Source organism: Juglans regia, chromosome 13 (assembly GCF_001411555.2).
Source record: "Juglans regia cultivar Chandler chromosome 13, Walnut 2.0, whole genome shotgun sequence".
Classification (NCBI taxonomy): domain Eukaryota; kingdom Viridiplantae; phylum Streptophyta; class Magnoliopsida; order Fagales; family Juglandaceae; genus Juglans; species Juglans regia.
In genome coordinates, this window is record NC_049913.1 from 34,891,984 (window position 1) to 34,914,392 (window position 22,409).

The 22,409-nt window shown below is 37.7% G+C and overlaps 1 protein-coding gene across 1 annotated transcript; it reads left to right on the forward strand.

Annotated features, from left to right (window-relative positions):
- The first annotated feature begins 8,120 nt into the window (after positions 1-8,120).
- Positions 8,121-21,848, forward strand: LOC108988345 (glutamic acid-rich protein). Its single transcript, XM_018961584.2, has 9 exons — positions 8,121-8,351; positions 9,476-9,581; positions 18,744-19,024; positions 19,206-19,311; positions 19,395-19,763; positions 19,849-19,925; positions 20,003-20,127; positions 20,586-20,870; positions 21,310-21,848. The coding sequence occupies exons 1-9, from the start codon at positions 8,227-8,229 to the stop codon at positions 21,330-21,332; spliced, it is 1,497 nt and encodes a 498-aa protein (XP_018817129.1). The 5' UTR covers positions 8,121-8,226; the 3' UTR covers positions 21,333-21,848.
- Positions 21,849-22,409: the final 561 nt, after the last annotated feature.

Here is a 22,409-nt window from a genome sequence, read left to right on the forward strand (position 1 = left end):
TTATTAAGTTAAAATATTATTAAAATATAATTTTTTAATATAATTTTGTTTTAAAATTTTTAAAAATTGAATTATTTTTTATATTTTGTTTGGAAGTTTGAAAAATTTGTAATGATTAGATGAAAAAAGTTGAAGATTTAAAATTGAAAAGTATTTGTATTTGTGATGTTTGGATATTGAGATAGGATAAGATGAGATAAGTTGAGAAGACTTTGCTATCCAAACGAGGTCATTAGGGCTAGTTTGGACACTTAGGTATGCTTAAGTATTTTTGGATATTTTCTTTCCAAATATCATTCAAATGCAAAATATTTTTTAATTTCAAATATTTAACTCTTAATCTAATCATTATCCAAACATAAAACTCAATACAATTTTTTCAAATTTCCAAACAAAACACAAAAAATATAACTTTTTTAAATTTTAAAACAAAAATAACATTCAAACAAGTTTTTAACTTTATAATATTTTTGCAGCAAAACAGGAACTTTATCACGAAATGGGATGGCTCCGTCGATAGCGGAAACGGTTTCCTCTCAATTCTCTCTACGAGTTCTTTAAGGTGGAAGTTTGTACCTTCACTTTCGGGTAGAAGGGTTGCTATGGATTGTTAGTTGAACCTTTATGTTTTCTGTTTGTGTTGATTGGAGTACGAAATGGCGGATGAAATCACCAAGATATTGAAGGATCTATGTCTCTCTGTTGCAGAGAAAGGTGGTGTGATAGTGGTTGAAGATGATGTTGAGCCTACACTATCTAAAGGGAAATTTTGCATCGTGGGGAAGATTATGGTGGATAAAAGGATTAATAAAGAGGCTTTCAAAGTGACTATGCTTAAAGTTTGGGAATTTGCACAAGACATTAAGATCTTTGAATTGGGGGCAAATTTATTCCTCTTTGAATTTAGTTCTGAACATGATTTGCAACGTGTATGTGAAGGTCAACCTTGGCTCTTTGATCAACAATTAATCTACCTGCAATACTTTGATGGTTTTACTACTCCTACTGATTTGGTATTCAGTCACGCATTTTTATGGGTGCAATTACATAACATGCCACTTGGCTGTATGAACCATATTGTTGGTGCTCAAGTTGGCAAGACAATAGGTAATGTGATTCATGTGGATGTGGATGATAGTGGACATGGCTAGGGGAAGTATTTATGGATTCTTGTGGAGATTGATTTATGTAAACCACTAGCACGTGGGACTATGGTTTTCCTGAAGGGGCATCAAGTTTGTGTCCTTCCAATTTGAAAGATTGCCATGGTTCTATTTCACATGTGGAATCATCATGCATGGGGCTTCTGGGTGTATGGCACCATCTATTTCTTCTTCATCTTCTTCCACCACTAATAAGCAATATGGATCATGGCTGAGGGCCACTACTTCTCGTGGTGAGTGGGGAAATTCATTCCTGTAAGGTTAGGATAGCCTCCTAGTGGGCAACATGAACAACAATTATCTTTTTCCAAATTTTCAGGGAACTGTAATGACAGTTATGTGGCAGTTGATAAGGAAAAAGTGATGTGGCAGCAGTTTATTTCTCAACCAGTGACTGGGATTGGCTGTTCGTCAGAAACCATAACTGCTCTAACTACAAAGGAAGTAACTACCTTGCCTGAAATTGTAGTGAACCCTCCAAATCGATCTGTTCTAGCAGATGGTCCTATTGATTCTAATCCCATTACTGATGGTAGGATGGCAGGTGACTTGTTGAAGACCACAATGGATAAAGACAAACATGCTAGATCTTCTTCCCTAAAGAAATTGAAGAATAAGGTCAGAGTGTCTATTGAACTTGATGAGAAACACCCTTCTGATTTTAATATTGCGACTCGAAAAAGGAAATTCTTGCTTATGGGTAAATCAACTAGTAATCACAAGATGAGGCTTTTAAGTTGGAACTGTCGAGGGCTTGGCAACCCTCGAACAGTTCATGATCTTAACCTTATGGTTAAAGATAAAAAGCCTAGTATTTTATTTCTTATGGAAACTAGAATTCATAAAACAAAGTTGGGAAAGTTGAAGTATGGTTTGGATTTTCAAAATTTATTTACTGTGGATGGCTTTGGACGTGGGGGTGGTCTTGCTATTTTATGGAAAGATGACATTGAGTTAGAAGTTCATAGCTTCCACATAGACACATCAACTGCTGGATTGCTAATAATCCCACTCCTTGGATGCTCACTTGTTTTTATGGTTGTCTAGTTACTAAAAAAAGAATGGAAGGTTATAGTATCATAAGGCATCTTCATTCCTTAAATCCTGGAAAGTGGCTTTGCATTGGTGATTTTAATGAAATATTATTTCATAGTGAAAATGAGGGTGGTGCTCGAACGAATGATAGACAGATCAATTTGTTCAGTGATGTTTTAAATGACCGTGAACTTCTTAAATTGGGTTTTTCTTATGGGAACTTTACTTGGTCTAATAATAGGACAGATGATTGTTTTACTGGAAAAAGGCTTGGCAGGGTAGTATCCTCTACCAACGGGTGTGATGAGTTTGGAAAGGGGGATATAAGGGTATTGCCTGCTGTTGCTTCTGATCACTGTCCTATTTTACTATATATGGTACAACAACATAGTCACTCATCCCTTACCAAGAAGTTGTGCAGATTTGAAGCTAGTTGGTTTTCTTATGAGGATTGTGGTGAGGTTATTGAAAATTCCTGGAGGCAAGTAGATGACTCTTATGGTTGTCTTAACTCCCTTTCACAGAAGTTTGGCTCCTGCATGAGAACCTTAAAAAGATGGGCACGAGGCAAAGGTTCAGTTTCAGATAAAGCATTGCAAGAGAAGACTCAAAGATTACAGGTTTTGCAGAATAATTTGACAGTATCATCTGTTGAAGAGGTACAAAAACTACAAAGGGATATAAGCAAGATTCAAGAGAGCCTTCATCTAAAGTGGAAACAGGGGGCTAAAGTCCATTAGTTACAACATGGAGATAGAAACACAAAGTTTTTCTATCTATGTGCAAGTCAAAGAAAAAAGAGAAACAAGATTTTGCAGGTCATGGACTATTGCATAATACATCAACTGAGATAGGCAATGCCTTTACACAGTTCTATCAGTCACTTTTTCAATCGATACAACCTAATCAAATTGGTGTTTGTTTACAAGATTTGAGCCCAAGGGTGACTCCAGAAATGAATGTAGACTTGTTACAACAATTTACTAAGGAGAAAGTCAGAGTTGCTGTTTTCCAGATGGGACCTTGCAAAGCGCTTGGTCCAAATGGATATAGAGCATGTTTTTATCAAGATCGTTGGTCAATAGTTGGTAGTGAGGTTTGTCATGCTGTTTTATCCTTCTTAAATTCCAATGCTAATATTGAATCTATTAATTTTACTTATCTAGTTTTGATTCCAATTTCCAATAACCCAAAACATGTTTATGAATATAAACCAATTAGTCTTTGTAATATTTTATACAAAATCATTACAAAGATGATCACTAACAGATTCAAACCCATCTTGTCTACACTAATTTCACAAAATTAGTGTGCATTTGTGCCTGTAGACTCATTACAGATAATATTTTGGTTGCTTTTGAGACTCTTCACACCATGCATACCCAACTCAATGGTAGGCAATGTTATATGGCTCTAAAGTTGGATATGAGCAAAACCTATGATAGGTTGGAATGACCATTTATAAGGGTTGTGATGTTCAAGATGGGGTTTGCATCACAATGAGTTGAACTAATTATGAATTGTATGACTACCAATTCCCTTTCTGTTTTGGTTAATGGATCTCCTCAACAAAAGTTTAAGCCACAAAGGGGTTTGAGGCAAGGCTATCATTTGCCACCATATCTATTTATTATATGTGTTGAAGTTTTAAGTTCCTAATTACTTGCAGCAGAACAAAAGAAGATACTAACTGGGGTACCAATTGCTAGAGGAAGAATCACAATGAACCACCTTTTCTTTGCTGATAAAAGCCTCATTTTTTGTAACGTAAATATGCAGGAATGAGCTAGTTTGAATCAGAACCTTGGCATTTATGAAGTTGCTTCTGGACAACAACTTAACAGAGACAAGACCTCTTTGTTTTTTAGTAGAAATACAAAAGCAGCAACTAAGAAGTATCTTATAGAGGTGGTAGGCTTACAAGCTTCATCTAATTTGGATAAATATCTAGGTCTTCCATTACTTATTGGCAAATCTAGAACAAATGCTTTCAAGGGGATAAAGGAAAGGCTGGGTATAAGGACTGGAAATTGGAGAAACAAGTTCCTCTCTCAAGCTAGAAAGGAGATACTTATTAAAGCTGTTTTGCAAGCAATGCCAACATATAGTAGGAGTGTTTTTATGCTGCCAAAGTCCCTTTGTAAACAACTTCAGTCCATTCTTACCAAATTTTGGTGGGGGATTCAAGATAATCAATCAAGAATTCATTGGAGGAATTGGAAGTCAATGAGTGTCAATAAAATGAAGGGTGGAATAAGCTTTCGTGAATTAAACAGTTTTAATCTTGCTCTTCTGACCAAGTAAGCATGGAGACTCATTATGTATCCTGATTCCTTATCCAGTAGGATTTTTAAAGCCAAATATTTCCCACATTAGAATTTATTTCAAGCTGACTTAGGCCTCAGACCCTCATACATATGGAGGAGCATCTTCCAGTCTATTCCTTTGTTGAGTGAAGGCATTATGTGGAAAGTTAGGGATGGCTCATAGATTAGAATTTGGAAAGACAGATGGATTAATAGGGACTTTCCTTGCAAAATTCAGTCTCATTTTTCTGTACTCAATGAGGATTCTGTGGTTGCTGAATTATTGACTCTAACACAGGGTGGTGGAACTTGGAACTAGTTCATACTATTTTTAATGAGAGTGATATTACAGAAATATTGAAGATACCCATTGGTATCATGCCTATTGCAGATAAACTAATATGGAGGGGGAATACAACTGGGCATTTTTCTGTTAAGAGTGCTTACCATCTGCATAGACGACTTTTATCATGGTCAGTTGGTGCATCTTCTACTCAAGAGGTACATGAGAAGATCTGGAAGAGGTTGTGGTCTCTACAAACATCAAATGGAGTGAAGATGTTCATGTGGCGTGCATGCATTGATGTTATACCTATTAGAGTGAACTTACAGAAAAGAAAAGTCATCTCTGAATCTATATGCCCTGTTTGCTTAAATGAAGATGAGACACCAGGCCATATCTTATGGACATGCCCTTCAGCAAGGGATGTGTGGTTGCTAGTTCCAGATCAATACAAAAGGCCTCAATTACAACAACTTACTTTTTTACTATTTTTGAGCAGCTGTCAGATCGACTATCAGGACAGGATTTGGTATTCTTTACTATCTTGGCCAAGTTCATTTGGTTCAAAAGAAATACTCTCATACATGATGGTTCTTTCCAGACACCAACCATGGTTTACAAGCAAGCTGTCACAACTTTTGAGAATTTTCAAACTGCAATGCAGCAACAATCAGTGACCATAATTCCTCATCAACAGACAACAGTTCATTGGGAAACTCCTCCACCATATTGGATTAAAATTAATTGGGATGTGGCAATTAGAAATGAATGTAATAAGATTAGCATTGGTGTCATCATTAGAGATAATGAGGGTTTTGTTCTTGCTAGTTTAATGCAACCCAAGTTCTATTGTATTAATCCAGCTATTGCAGAAGCTAAGGGTCTACTTACTGCTACTAATTTTTGTAAAGAGCTAGGTTTGAATTTTGTGCTTTTTGAAGGGGACTCATGTCAAATGGTGCAAGCAATGACTGACCTAAGGGAACAAACTGCATATAAGCTTCAATGTTTTATTTCAGATATGCAACAACTAATGGCTAACACTACATGGCAAATTCGACATGTCAAGAGAGAACTTAAATGTGATGCTCACCAATTGGCACATGTTGTTAATATAGAGCATGAATTAATTGATGTTGAATGTGTAGCTGATTGTATTAAAAAAGAAATGGAAATGGAAATGGAAATGGAAATGATTTGAGTTTGGCTAAACTTCGATCATCACGATTACAGTCCACGCAAGGGATGATTGTCATTGTTACCCAATTTATTCCTACACATGTTAAGATTTGTTTAGCATGACATCCGAGTTTGGTTTTCAGTAATTGTGAGCACATAAGGTATTAATGTTGATTGTTGAAGCTCTCATGCGCAAAATAAATGTTCATTCTTCGATGCATAAGCCACAAAGTATAATACTTTTGCCCTTGATTTTTTTCCAAAAGAAAATTGATCGTCTAAACACATCACATGTTAGGAGGCCCTTTCTTTCTGTTTATTTTCTTCTATTTTCTTTGCAAGTAGCGCATGCCAGTTTAAAATAAATAACTCCTATAACAACTGAAACAAGATACCCAAAAAATAGAGTCTAAAGTTCATAACTTTCTAACTTAATAAACCCAAACTCAAAGGAACCAATTTGGTAGCCATTTTATTTACTCGAAACTTGAAAAATACCCATCAACGGGGAGGAAGAGAAAATAAAAATAATTTGATATAGTCAAGGAATATCTTCACCATAGCGTTCCAATTTTGCAATCACAATTTAATAAGACTATTAAACGAAAACCGGACGTACCTCTTTGTGGAAGAGAAAAGGGAACGACAAAACAGAGCAAAAATAGAAAATCCAAAGATCTAGCCATATTTACATTCATTGTTCACCGAATAACTAGATCTACCCATATTTACATTTATGTTTGATGGAAGAGAAAAGGGAACTGCAAAACAGAGCAAAAATCCCATTCAACAAGTTCCAAGCACAAAGAAGAGACACAATTCACCGAATCACCAGATCTACCCATATTTACATTCATTGTTCATAGATCGGGAAAGAGACTTACCAAAAGGTCGCCGGCGAGACAGAGACGGCAACGAGAGAGAGAGAGATCAACCTCAGCCACCACTTGACCTGAACTTGCTCATGGCTCTGTTGAAATCTGAAATGGGTGAAGCATTAATAATGGAAGTGGAAGACATCAATGGTAAAAATGCTGATAGTTCATGCTTTCTATCTAAGACAATGGAGCTGGTTCCTGACACATTGAGAACTTCTATGGATCTCGATAATGTAGAACAACAGCCTTAGGAACTCGAAGAAGAGAGAGAGAGAGAGAGAGAGATACATATACAACTTTTGAGATGTGGTAGAGAGCCATGGAATGAGAGACGACTTGTTCAATGATGATACGTATTTCTCATTCCTTTAGAGAAACCAACCACGTTACAGACAGATTAGCCAAATTGGGGACTAGAGGTATAAAGTTTTCATTCAACACAAGAGACAATCTTCCAAAAGGCATTAGGACATCAATTCGAGTGGATCAAGCAGGTTTACCAGTTATACAATATCAATAACACTTTGCTTGCAAGTTTGTTATTACTTTTGTCTCGCAGGTTTTGGTAGCATGCACTCGTCTTTTTTATTTGATGTGTGTTCTTTGTGTAGTATGGTTAGTGGTTCTTGTTAGTTTTTATGTTTTTGCATTTCATTTTGATACCTGTTTGTGGACATTCAGATTATATGTAATCTCAGGTATCCTGTTGTAATTACGGTTTTCTTCCGTCATAAGTAAAGACATTTAATAAAATTGGGATATCTTTAAAAGAGGTAAAAGAGGGGGTGGAAACCCTAGCTTTCAGAAAGAGATAAAAGAGTAGCACTGGTGGGGAATGAAGATATTTTTTTTAAAATATATATAAATTTGGGTATCGAATTTTCAATTCGAAATCGATTTCATACTCAGACCCTGATCATATAAGTTTGATTTTATATTTTGTAACGCGGGTTCCAACCTTGATTTGATCCGAGCCAAAAATTGAAACCAAAACCCAAGTATCCAAGTTTCGAATCAGGCAAAAAAAAAAAAAATCCGACTAAAATGAACAGTCAAAATAGCTCAAATGTTTATGGAAGATTGCCATCCAAACAACATGCGGTGGTTGTACGGCGATGTCACGTGACTTTGGGTGAGTGCTGACAGGATCGTAGGTTGGAGGTTGACTAAAATTTGAAAAACTTGGCTCGTTAATGAAGTAGACTCATCCTACGGCTCGAATCCATAAGAAGCACACAGAATTATATTACCGTAGATACACATTAATAATCCCTCTCTTCTTCCCTTTCCTTCGTTCCAAGGTTTTAAGCACAGAGACCTGTTGTAGTTCGAACTTCGAAACACTAGCTGACTCCATAGTCAGTCTTATCTACACAGAGAGAATGGCGGAGGCGGCACAAGATATCGAGACCCCTACGAAAGAAGCCAAGGGCGTGGCACACGATATCGAGTCCCAGATCAAAGACGCTATGGGCTCACGCGTTGCACACTTCAAAGAACAATCTGAGTACTCTCTCTCTCTCCATCCTTCTATATGTCGTTCTCGTGTCGTAATCAATTGTTGTTATACTAGACAGGCTAATTTCTCGGCTGTGAGATTCTCAAAACGCCGTAGTTTGGCGATGAAGAAACAGTGTTTTTCGTTCTAATTTTGTGGTGTTTTGTTTTAATTGATAGTAAGAGTCTTGTGGTCAATAGGAGGTCTCTGTATGTGCGAGCGTGCGGTAGTAGCAATAGTTATTTTGCAGAATATTGATTAGGAGTTCTATGCGTACATTTAATTTCAGGGTTTTGAAGGATTTCCTTGTTCTGGGCTCTATTCGGGAATATAGAGGCATATAGGATCAGAATTAACATAGAAGTATGTTCATGTGAAATATAACTCTGCGGGGTTTTGAAGATTGTATAATAGTTTAAATTTCTTATTGGAGCGTACCTTTCTATTGCTGTTTGATTAGATGTCTATTTCTTGTACTTGTTTGGGAGTGCCATAAGCTTTTTGCAGAAGCACACAAAATTCTTGTTTGCTCGCTTATATTTATTTAGCTCCCTTGTTGTTTCCCGTTGCCTTTTCCATAATAACAAGATACACACATACACGCACACATACAAACATATATTAGATGCACATGTATGTATGTATATTATCAATGGTTAGATTTTGTTTTTTGTGAAAAAGAAATGTAGGTAATTTTTATTTATAAGCAAGGTAAGTTGGTCCGAAACACAAAGGGAAACAACCCAAGCACACAGGAATTATGACACTGCTGATAATAAACAACTCACAAACAGAATTACTGACTACTGTAGGTCAGTAATCTTGCCCAATTTTTGGTGTATTTCATATGCCCCAAATTTAGATGGAAGAATTTTGTTGTAAGTCAATTTTTTATGCATATGATTCTTTGCCATATATGAAGAATTTACTGATTGTGTTGATGGTAATGAATTCAATTATTGGTTTATATCACTCATTGATTAACTTTTTAACTTTCTTTTTTTGCATGATAGTGGAAGCAATCTATTTGCTTTATATTGTTTCATTAGTATATTAGCGAGAATTTTGTGACTCGAGTGTGTCGTGGGTTATTCAAAAGCTGAGTTACTTATGAAATTGTTTTTGAAATGCAGTTCTTTGACATTTGAGGGGGTACGGAGATTGTTAGAGAAAGACTTGGGGTTGGAGCCATATGCTTTGGATGTGCATAAGAGACTTGTAAAGCAATGCTTATTGGAGGTATCTCTTTGGATTTAGGAAATTTTCATTCTCTTATAATTGAAATACATTATTTTTGGGTAGAAAAGTTTACAATTGGTATGCGTTCCATTCAGCTTTGAATTATGTCCGAATGTAGGCGAGTTGTTTCATGATATTGTATCTTATTTTGTGTCATTTTTCAAGAATACAAATTAATGTAAAGGGAAATAAAACCATGATAGTAACACCAGAAAAAGAATTGGAGTTGGTTGACAAAGCTGATTAGATGGTGAGAGGTTGACCTTAGGAACATGAACCAGATTGTGCACCATGATATCTTTGACTTGCTTTTGTATCTTTACAAATGATGTCTTGGTCTTTCTCTAGGAGCTTCTTTTAAGGCTTAATCATGGGATGACATTCTTGAAAAGATGGAGTGCTATTTGACTGGCCAGAAGAGACTTTACTTGTCTAAAAGTGGCTTGGGTACATTGATTTAAGTTTCCTTATCTAATTTTCCTAAAGTTGGTAATCCTTGAGAGGAAGTACAAAGGGATTTTCTTTGGGGTGGTATGGGGAGGGACCTAAATCTCACCGGATTAATTGGTCAACCATGTATTCTTCAATGTCCAATTGAGGTTTGGATATCCGAAAGGTAGTTTGATGGAGGTTTGTTGGGAAAATGGTTGTGGCAGTATGGGGTGGATGCCAATATGCTAGCTCTTGGGGCAGATATTGTTCAATGAGCTTAATTGGACATATGAGGTTGGTCTATGAAAGAATATCCACCAAGGATAAGTGGGGTTTTCTCGGTGAATTAAAAATGGGTGGGAGACATTTCTAGGATAAGGTTTTGGAATGATATATGGCATGGAGTTCAATCTCTCAAGGTAACCATCTCATAGTTAATACAATATTGTGTGTGCCAAATATGCTTCTGTGGTAGCACCTTTAGTATGTTAATGACTCATACCAGTGGGATGTAGATTTTATTAGATTGCCTCACAATTAGGAGGTGGAAATTTTTGTATTTTTTAATCAATTTATGCCGTTTGTTTGAGAAATGGGTGTTTAAAATTAGATCGTTCTACAATGCTTCAACTCCCCACAATGGTTCTTTTCCATTCATTTTACTTATAAAAAAAAAAAGGTCTTTTCCATTCATTTATGGCCGACTAAATCCATTTTGAGGGTGGCTTTCCTTTTTTGGACGGCCGTTTCAGGGAAGATCCTTATGTTGGAAAATGTGCGAAAGTGATTAATATTTGTGCTAAATTGGTATTACATGTGGAAGAGGAATTTTTTTGATAAGTAAGAATAATTTATTGTATAATTTATTGATCCACATAATTAGGCAAGGCCCAAGTACATAGGAAGTATACAGGAGATGAACCTAATTACAAGCTAAGCGCTATGAAAAACAACATAAAAGTCATTAAAGCCTCGTTTGTTTTCACAGATGAGATGAGATGAGTTGAAATAAAAATTGAAAGTTGAATAAAATATTGTTAGAATATATATTTTTAATATTATTTTTATTTTGGAATTTGAAAAAGTTGAATTGTTTATTTTATTTTGTATGAGAATTTAGAAAAATTGTAATGATTAGATGAGACAAGATACGATGAGTTGAGATGGGTTGTGAATATTTTCCCATGGGAGGCCAATCAGCCAAAGAAAACAATCTTGAGAGGAACATTACTCCTCCAAATGCACTTCCACGAGAAAGCAATGGAAGAATGGGTCGACATAACCTTATAATAGGATTTGACCGAGAAGTTATTTTTCCCCAAATGAGTCCAAAGCAACCTATCCTCCCGTCCAGTATACGCGCTGTAAAATTCAGCAATACCCCCCACCTCCCATCTTGGACGGCTCTAATAAACCTCACAGACCATTGAAGAGAACTAGTAGAAATGTACATGTTGTCAGCCACTGAGACACCCTTATCCAACGCAATCCTATAAAGAGAAGGGAAAGCATTCTTGAAGGCAACATCATCACACCAAATATTGTACCAGAATCATTCAACTATCTCTTGCTCTACCTTACTTATATAAAAAAAAAAACTATCTATTGCTCTACCTTACTCTTTTTATTTTTGATTAATTTGGATTATGCCTCAAATTGTGTCTTGGAGTGTTGAAAAGGGAGATTCAATAGCCATCATACCAATACATTGTGGAAAATAATTCCAATATGTTTAATGTCGTGCGTTTGGAGAGTCATCAATAAAATTCCTATTTACTGATTAAAAAAAATGTGGTGCATTTGGAGAAAGAAATTTTGTTTGATCAGTAAATAAGAGTTTTATTGACAAGAACTAGGCATAACCCAGATACACGGGACGTATACAAGAGCAACACTTAGGCATGATTGACTAGGGATACAAGGAATTCATGGATATTCAGACCATTGAAGTCTAATACAATCAACCAATGGAGTAAAGTGTTAAGGAAGAAAGCTCTATTCTTGTCCATTGACCATTCGCGATCTTCAAAACTTCTATCATTCCTCTCCCTCCAAAGATACCACCATAGGCAAGAAATGACCGTTGCTTCAATGAGTAAGTGAAGAATGTGTGGATCTTTGGCTTAATCCTTTCGGAACTTTGCACCACTGAATGGTTGCACATTTCGTACTTTCTTGTTCTAGTTCCCAGAACTTTCTTGATCTCTTTACTTTTTTCTCTTGTATGCTCCATGTGGACTATTTATCCTTTTTCTTGAAAAATTTACCCTTTTTTCATATCAATAGTCCCTAACTTATGAAAAATTATTATTTCTTTGATAAGTAATAAGTAGTTGTATTGATAAAGATAGACATAACCTAAGTACACCGGAGGTATACATATGAGTACACCAAATTAAGAAATTGAAACTATTACAAGAAAGTTATGGAAGCTGAGACCATTTAACTCTAGAGCAATGACCCACATAAATAAAGTCTTCCAAAAAAATCTCCTAAAATCCTCCAAGGAAAGTTCATGATTCTCAAAAAGTCTATCATTCCGTTCTCTCCAAATACATCAAAAAATACAAATAGGAACCATCTTCCATACTGCTACAATCTATGGTGTCCCTGCAATCCCTCTCCTGCTAGCTATTAGTTCCACCACCATTCCCGGCATTACCCAAGCTAGTCCTATACTACTGAAGAAATAATTCCATACGTCCCTTGCATAATTACAGTGTAGTAGTAAGTGGTCTACTGATTCCCCACTATTTCTACACATACAACATCAGGCCATAATAATAATTCCCCTCCTTAGATTATCAATGGTTAGGATCTTCCCTAGAGCTGCTATCCAAACAAAGAATGCAGCCTTGGGAGGTGCTTTACTCCTCCATATGTTTTTCCACGGGAAATTGGGCCTAGTTTGAGCTGAAAGTATATCATAAAAAGAGCGAACCGAGAATTTCCTTTTCTTAGAAGGTCTCCATTCCATCATGTCTTCAGCTGGAACCCCAATAGTGTTGTATAGCAAGTTGAAGAGCTCCTTCAGCACACTCACTTCCCAATCTTGTACCTCCCTAATGAGGTTGATATTCCACACCTGTGAACCTTGACTAATTGCCTTCACATCAGCCACCATAACTTCTTTATCTCGTGCAATTTTGAAAATTTTAGGATAAGCATCTTTAAGAGCCAAATCTCCTACCCACACATCCTCCCAAAAGCTAATTCTGTTGCCATCTCCCAAACATAGCCTAGTGTTACCCAAGTAATCCCCCCACCCTTGCCTTATGTACTTGCACAACCCTACCCCGTAAGCCCCCCTCCCCTCATTAGAACACCAATCCGCTCTTGCACACCCATACTTCGCATCAATCACCCCTTTCCATAAGGCTTCCCTCTCATGATTATAACGCCACAACCATTTCCTTAATAGAGCCTTAGTGAAGAACCTCATATTATAGATCTCCAACCCACCATCTCTCAAAGGAGTACACACTATCCCAACCAACTAGATGAAATTTAAACTCATCATCCATGCCACTCCACAGAAAATCGTGCTGGTGTTTCTCAATCCTAGTTGCAATGCTCACCGGAAGGGGGAATAAAGACAAGAAATATGTGGGAAGGTTGGAAAGAGTGCTTTCTGTAAGTGTGATTCGCCCCCCTTTCGATAAGTATAACCTTTTCCACTCGGCTAACTTACGCTCTAATTTTTTTAACACCTCCTCCCAAATTGTCTTCGCTTTGAAAGTTGCTCCCAATGGCAGACCAAGATACTTCATTGGCAGCGAAGAAACCACACACCCCAACATGTTGGCCAATCCTCTAATATTTCTCACCTCACCCACCGCAACCATCTATGTTTTAGCAAGGTTTATCTTCAATCCGGATGCCACTTCAAAACATAGCAAGATGGCCTTTAAAGATGGAATGTCCTGCCTCATTATTACAAAACAACAACGTATCATCTGCAAATAATAGATGAGAAATAATGGTGGGAGTCATGGTTAGCAGCCCCCGCTGAGAATCCTAAAAAAAACCCCCCCTCTACCGCCGCCAACACCATTCTACTAAGAGCCTCCATCACAAGCACAAATAATAGTGGTGATAGTGGATCACCTTGTCGTAACTCTCGCGAACTATTAAAGAAACCTACAGGATCACCATTTACCAAAATCGAGAACCGAGTCATTTTCACACAATGCTTCATCCACCCCTGCCATCTTTTCCCAAAACCACATCTACTTAGCAAATAGAATAGAAAATTCCTGTTGACGTGGTCATAGACCTTCTCCATGTCTAGTTTACATAAGATACCCAGTACTCCCGACTTAAGTTTGCTATCCAAGCATTCATTAGCTATAATAATCGAGTCCAAAATTTGTCTACCTCTCACAAATGCATTTTGGAATTTTGAAATAATCTTATCCATAACAGTGTTCATCCTGTTGGCAAGAACCTTGGCAATTATTTTATACATACTGCCCACAAGGCTAATAGGCTTGAAATCTTGCACCTACCTTTTTAGGAACAAGTGCAATAAAAGTAGCATTTAAACTTCTATCAAATTTTCCAAACGAAAAGAATTCCTGAAAAACCTGCATAATCTCCTCTTCCACCACCTTCCAACAAGTTTAGAAAAATGCCATAGTGAAACCATCCGAACCGGCGCTTTATCCTTCTTCATTTTTCTGATCACTATTCGTACCTCTTCCTCTTCAAATGGTCTCTCTAACCTGACCATACTGTTATGATCAATGGCCTCAAAAGCTAGACCATCTACCTTTGGTCTCCACGCATACGGTTCCGTCAACAATTGTTCAAAGTGTCCAGCAACATGCTCTCTAATTGTTGCTTGATCTGATGATAAACCTCCATCAATAGTCATGGATTTAATGGCATTAAACCTCCTATGTGAGTTTGCAACTCGATGAAAAAACTTTGTACATTTATCCCCCTCCCTAAGCCACAATGCCCTTGACTTTTGCCTCCACGAGATCTCCTCCATCAATATCAACCTTTCTATCTCTAAGACAACTTGACCTTTGTGTTCATTCTCTTCTTCCACACCCTCCAGGCTTTGCAATTCCTGAAGGAGATTCTTCTTTTGTAATGTTACATTACTAAATACCTGTTCATTCCATATCTTCAAATCTACCTTCAAAACTTTCAATTTTCCAGCCAAGACCTTGCTCGGGGTGCCCTTTAGTTGATATGGATTCCACCATTGTTTAACCAATTCCACAAACCCCTCCGCTTTCAACCACATATTCTCAAATTTGAATAGTCTTCTACCCCTTGAAATTCCTCCACAATCTAACACTATGAGAAAGTGATCAGAGCATACCTGAGGAAGTCTTTTTTGACATAACTTTGGAAATTGTATTTCCCATGAAGGAGAAATGAAGAATCTGTCCAATCTTGACTAGGCTTGGTTGTTAGACCAAGTTTAGTCACCTCCCATGAGTGGTAAGTCCATGAGTTCTAGTTCGAAAATAAAATCTAAGAAGTCTACCATAGCTTGAGTTTGTCGCCCCTCCCCCGATCTTTCACTAAGAAATCTTGTCAAATTGAAATCCCCACCAATACACCACGAAACATCCCACCAAGTACGCAGGCCTTTGAGCTCATCCCAAAGCAACCATCGTTCACTATCTAAGTTAGGGCCATAAACCCCAGCAAAGGCCCATTCAAAGCCATCTACAGAATTATTAAAGGAAACTCCCATTGAGTAATCTCCCACAAATTCATCAATGTTCTCCATTACCCTCTTGTCTCACATGATCAAAATTCCACCCGAAACCCCCTTAGAAGGTAAGTATGTCCATCCTACATATTGGCAGCTCCAAATACTCCAAATAGTTCTTCTTGCAATGATCTTTAACTTCGTTTCCTGCAAACAAATAATGTGCATCTTGCATTGTCTTAACAATGATCTTATTCGGAGGCGTTTATTGATCTCATTCAACCCCCTAACGTTCCAAATCAGAATTTTGGGCTTCATTTAACAACAAATCCAGCTCTCCCTTTATTCCTACCACGACTTGCACTCCTCTCCTTTCCATCATAGTTAATGGACCAATCAAGTCGTTTCAACTCCTTGCTTCTTTTTGGTCCTTTTCCCTATTGTAGATGACCTGCCTCTATGGCTATTAACAATGCCCTAAACTGGTCAGCATATCCTTTACACGAAATCCCCACCACTCTGCAGTTCCTCCAGCTTTTTTAATACCCAATCAGTAGGTAGAGGTGGCATAATACGTATCGGTGAAGGATCCTCCCCTTTGGACTCCACCTCTGCTGTAGATGGGTTGAAAAGAACCAGTGCATCGTCCCCTTCCACCTCCCCCATCTCCACCTCCTTCCCCCTCCAGAACCTTCAAGTCTTCCTCAAATAGTGGCTCCCCTCCCTCCATCGGCACCCTCCAGAACCTTCAAGTCTTCCTCAAATAGTGGCTCCCCTCCCTCCATCGGCAGGTTTTGGGACAACCTACCACCCAACAACACACTCGAACACTCCGGCATATCTAGAACCAGTGGCACCTCTCCCTCCAACAGCATGGCTCCCAAAACCCCTTTACCTCCACGACATGACCATCGGCATTATAGGCCCTTTCGAGGACTCCCTCCTCCCTCTCCGGTGACAACACCGGCATCGTTGCACCACTAGAAGACTCGCCAAGGATCGGCGACATTTTTTGTGCCAGTGGTGGCGCCGTCGGCATAGGCTTTGGAGTCGTCGTGCTAGCCCCTTTCTTGTCCCCCAAAACGCCAAATACACGAATTTCGGCTCACAGGCCTCCATACTCGTAGTGGGCCTTTCCCCAAGCCCAGCCCTCCCGTAGGCCCAGCCTCCTATTTTGAGCCCAAACCTCCAACCCAGCCTTCAGCAGGCCCATGGCCCAAGCCCACATCCCCTTCGTTTACACCCTTTACACACCGTTTCAATCCCTTCTGCAAATCCTTCAACATGCATCCTATCACCTCTTCCCCTTTATCTTCCTCTACCACTCGTATCAAGCCAACTAGATTAGTTTGCATCTCATTCAATTGATTTTGCATCACTGACAGAGCCCTCAGTAAGTTTTCCTTATTAAGGCCAACATCATCCCTGCCATTGCCACTGCCACTGCCACCACCACCCTTACACTTCTCCTCTGCATATACGGCGACAGCACGTCTTGTGCCAAGACTAGCAGGACCTCGAGTACAAGGTTTCTGCAGCGCCTCCATGTACAATTTCGAGGGTTGAGCTGCCGACGTTGGTACCACCATTGGAGGTGCCTGCCCAGCTACATAGACTTCTCTTCCTGCCTCCCTCAAGACCTCCACCAGATTTCTCCCCCCCTCCCCCCCAGAGCATCTCTGGGCTATGAAGCCCCTGTCTCCTTCTCTGTGTGCTGAATAAAACTCCCTTCCTCCCATCTTCAAGCAGTCCTCCAGAGCTTTAGTGAACCACCATGCCGAGGCTAGCTCCAAGTGAAGACTCCTCACCAGGTTCCACCCCCTTTCTGTAATGTTCACCCATCGCCCAGTTCTAACTACCTCAAAGAATTTACGATCAATAATGACAGCATTCAACATGCTTGTATTCCTACTCATACTTGCAATCATCCCTCACTCAACCTCCCATGAACAGCATCACCAACCAAAACACAGACGAAAAAAAACAGAAAAAGTGTGTGGAGAGAAAATAAGGAGAGGAAAAATCAAGTAGGTATCCCTCAGTACATTGCATATAACACAGTTTTTTAAATAAAAAAAAAAAATCAAACCTTTTACTTGTTGGGAAAACTGAATACGATTTAACAATGCTGGAGAAATGAGGAAGTTGGATCAGCCAGTCTTATGAAAAATTATGAAAAGGAAAAAGATTTAACACACTCAACAGACTTTTTTAATAAAAAATGTACAATATATACAAGTATAGATCAAGTTGATTGACTCAAGTTAAAGCTCTTGAGGCTTCCCATTTGGTTATGAATTCTGTAAACCAGTCAGTGCACCTAGGGGATTGACAGAGAAAAGCACAGAAGTTTGGGAAAGGGTTGACCGTCCTTGTGGTACATCATTTGAGGTTGGAAAATGCCTTTTTACATTTGGTTACATTAGCCTAAGAAACTCCATAAAGACTTTGTAGAGACCACTGATGATTGATATACAAGGCTTGCCAAAGAAGGTCAATGATTTTGCCTGTGTGGATGTGTTCATGCTTGTTTAGCTTAGGTATATTTGAGTCTACTAGATATCGTCATACAATTTTCATGTCTTATACATTTTTTATTGTAACATTCCAAATGCATTCAATGGTCGGAACCCAGTATTTACCATCTTTGATTATAATTAGTATTATTAATACTATTAATATAATTTTTAATTCTTTGTTATGTATCTGTTGTCGTGTATCGCTTGGAAAGATTCTGCAAGGGTTCTAATGAATCTAATATTTTATACTCCAACTTAATAAGCTGCATAAGCAAAGAGTAGTCAAATAGTGGCAAATTCTAGTGGACTGGTAGGCCTTTGGTTTTTATATTGCTTGTTGGTTAACCCTGTGTAGAACTGGAGAGTTGCCTTGTCAGCATGATAGATAGTTCACTGCATTTGGATTTATATGTTTTCAATTTTGTCTCAATTCTAATCATTGATACAAATATTGTGTATGGATTTTAATTGTTGGGAGGGGTGTAAATGTCATTGCTTTATGATTGGCTAAATGTTTTGTTCTATTCTAAATGCTAGTGCTTAGATGGTGCTGATTCTGACAATGCCTCTAAGACGTCTGGGGAGATGGGGGAAAAACACGTGAAGAGAGAAGTGGCAGATTCATCAGAGGGTCTTCATTCCAAGAAAGATGTAAAGGACTCAGAAGACTCTCCAGTTATGGGTCTTTTGACAGGACATAAAACAACCAAAGTTGAACACGAGGAAGCTAAAGGCAGTGAAAATAAAGAGGTTCCAAGTGAGAGCACGATAAAGAAAGCTATTAGAAAAAGATCTTCTTACATCAAAGCTAATTCTGAGTACGTTGCTTGATCCTGCAGATTTGTTTCCAAATTCAGCTATTGCATCAATTTACTTTTGACATTCATCATAGCCTAAACCACTTTATTCGGTACATTTTGGTACTCATTTACATTGTTTCTTCATTTTCCATTTTCATCCCAAAAAAAAAAAAAAAAAAAAATCTGTTTTTGTCTTCAGGAAGGTTACGATGGCTGGACTTCGTCGACTTCTGGAGGAAGATCTTGAACTTGAGAAATATACTCTCGACTCCTATAAAAAGTTCATAAGTCAGCAATTAGATGACGTGGGTAAATATGTTGGATCATTAACTTCTAAAAGCACCTCAGACAGTCTAACGTTGCGTTCACCTTCTTTATCATATATCAGGTATTGAAATCTTGTGAACCTTCTGAAGAAAAACTTGCAAGTATTGTCAAGAAAAATGTTAAGAAAAATTCCGAGAGGAAAGCATCCAAAACGGTCGGCAGTGATGAGAGTTCTGATTCATCAGACAGCAAGGATGATGGGGAAGACGAAGATGAAGAAGTGAAACCTAGAAAGAAAAGCATTCCAAAAGGAAAGGTGCGGAACACTGATGTTAAAAAACGTGGAAGACCTGTAAAGGAGACCAACATATCTAGCAGGAAGCGGAGGAAGGCTGCAGAAACAATACCAGAGGAAAATAGTGATGCAGAAGATGGTGGAAATGTCTCTGAAAATGGTCACTCTGAATCATCTGAAGAGAAACCTGTGAAGGTTATCTTTCTTATTTTTCCAGCTCCTAAAAGTGATCAAATAAAATACTCTTTGTTGAAGCACATTTTTTCCCCAAAAAATGCAGAAGAAAGAAGTTTCAAATCCTGCATATGGGAAACGTGTGGAGCATCTGAAATCAGTTATCAAATCGTGTGGAATGAGGTTTTTCTTATTTGACTCACTTGTTGCTGTAGAACTTTGTCCAGATTGATGGCTTAACATTTTGATCTCTTTCACAGTGTTCCCCCATCAATTTACAAGAAAGTAAAGCAGGCGCCTGAGAACAAACGTGAGGCCCACTTGATAAAGGAGTTGGAGGAAATATTATCCAAAGAAGGGTTATCCGCAAATCCTTCGGAAAAGGGTATGATGTTATTTAGCTTATCTCTGGTGTGATCCTTGATCTTTGACTGTGAATTAGTATGCTTACTAAGTTGATATGATTTATTCCTGAACAATGTTTTTGAAACCTAGTAAAAGGACAAAGATGTTCTAGAAGGCTATGGAAATCATTTCTTGTCAGCAGTAGGATGTATATGATTTTGTTGTCCTCTCACCTAATCCAAATGATGAAGAAAAAGTAATTTTGTTTGTTGCTACTGTAGTTCATTTTGTTCTAGAGAAGTAGTTCAAAATTATTCTCTTCAAATACCATTAAAAATGCTTTAGTTTGGGCATTATTCTTCCTTTCATTTGGTTGAGTCCGCCCGTTTAGGCTAAGGTCTTTATGAGTGTGGAGGTGTATACCCTTGCATGCTGAAAGGTGCCAAGCTGCATGCACTTGTATTCAATGATTGACACGATATGGTATCTTATGCTCAGAAATCAAGGAAGTTAGAAAGAGAAAGGAAAGAGCAAAAGAACTTGAAGGCATTGACATGAGCAATATTGTACAGAGTTCACGTAGAAGGTCTACATCCAGTTTTGTAGCTCCTCCAAAGCCCAAAATTCCAGTTGAAAGCAAGGGTGACGATGCTGAAGATACTGATAAAGATAATGATGAAGATGATGATGAGGAGGAGGAAGTAGAAGATGATAATAATGATGATGAAGAAGATGATGATAATGGTGGTGATGATGACAGTCAGAGTGAAGAGTTTGAAGAGGGTAAGTTAGATTTATGCTAAAGCTAATTAGCGCCCAGAATTTTTGTCCTTATGTAAACCAATACAGTAGCTTGACTTAATCTTTCTGAGCTAATTATATGTGTCTCTTTTGGTAAGTTCTTAGAATACCATTAATATTGAAAACAATATGGGAAATATGATATAGAGTTGGTAATCAAACAAATACAGGAAGGATACCTTGTTTCTTAGTCTGAGAAAAGCTGCTAAATGTGGTGTGAGATATTCTTTAATTGTAATTAGTTTTCTTGCTGTTCTGGATGTGATGCAGAATTTGGAAATTTAATTTGCTATCACATCCAAGAAAGTATTGAAGTAAACCTTTCCAAGTCACTTGTTTAATGGTTGCTGTAGTCTTTTAATTGCACTTTTCTAAAGCTACTACTCCGTTGCCTTACTAAACAGCCAACCATTTTATGCAGATGCTGATGAGGACAGTGATTAAATTCTTTATAAGCAAGACTTGCAAGATTACTGATCATAACAGAAGCCTGAACCGATAGCGTAAGAATGTATATTGTAATTTAATTTGTTATTCCCAATCTTGTTTTGTGTGTGGCAGTGGTAGTCTTTGATGGAGAATTTGCCAAGTAGGACTTTCAACTTCAGCTGTATCAGTGACTCTCATAAGGCGTATATCCTTGGCAGGAGAAAGTAGTACAGTCATCAATCATTTAGGATTAGTAAGAAGTTGGTGTCGTTTGCAATGACAAGTGACAAAGGCATGAGGTGGGACTCTCTTGATTAGTTTTACCACCCAAAGAAGCTCCCAACCTCTCTCTCTCTCTCTCTCTCTCTCTCTCTCTCTCTCTCAGTAGTGTTGATTAGGCAAACATTTTTCTGTTTTTGAGTCTGGTAACTAGAATTGGACAACCCATGATAAGATTCGTACCTTTGGTTGTAATTTACTTTCAATATTGGGAAATTCAAAAGATCTCATTCAGAGTCATGCTTAAAACAATCTGTTACATCGATACCAATTAATGGACCATGCATGCATGATTGAAAACCCTATCGAGACTCCACCTGATACAAAACATTATGTCACGACTCTCCCTCCCATTGTGATACAAGTTTTGAGGATGCCTTAATTGGGAGCATAGAAGAAGAAGAAGAGGAAAAGGTCCTTTGGAGAAGACAGATTATTAAACGGATTAAAAAATTAAAAAAAAAAAAAAAGAAAAGGAAGAAGAAGAAGCCTTAAGACACAGAGATTGAATTTGACATGGTTAAGTTTGAATTTGGCTCGATTTGATCATTGATTAGGCCATTTCCAAATATAAATTAGGTTCAATTATTAGGTTTGGATTGAGAAATACTCTCAACTCATCTCATTTCATCTTATCTTATCTTATCATTATAATTTTTACAAATTCTTACATAAAATACAATAAATAATTCAATTTTTTCAAATCTCAAAATAATAATAATATTAAAAAATAATATTTTATTCAATTTTTAATTTTCTTCTTAACTCACTGTCCCTAACCTAAACGGTACAAACTTGTATATAAGACTTGCT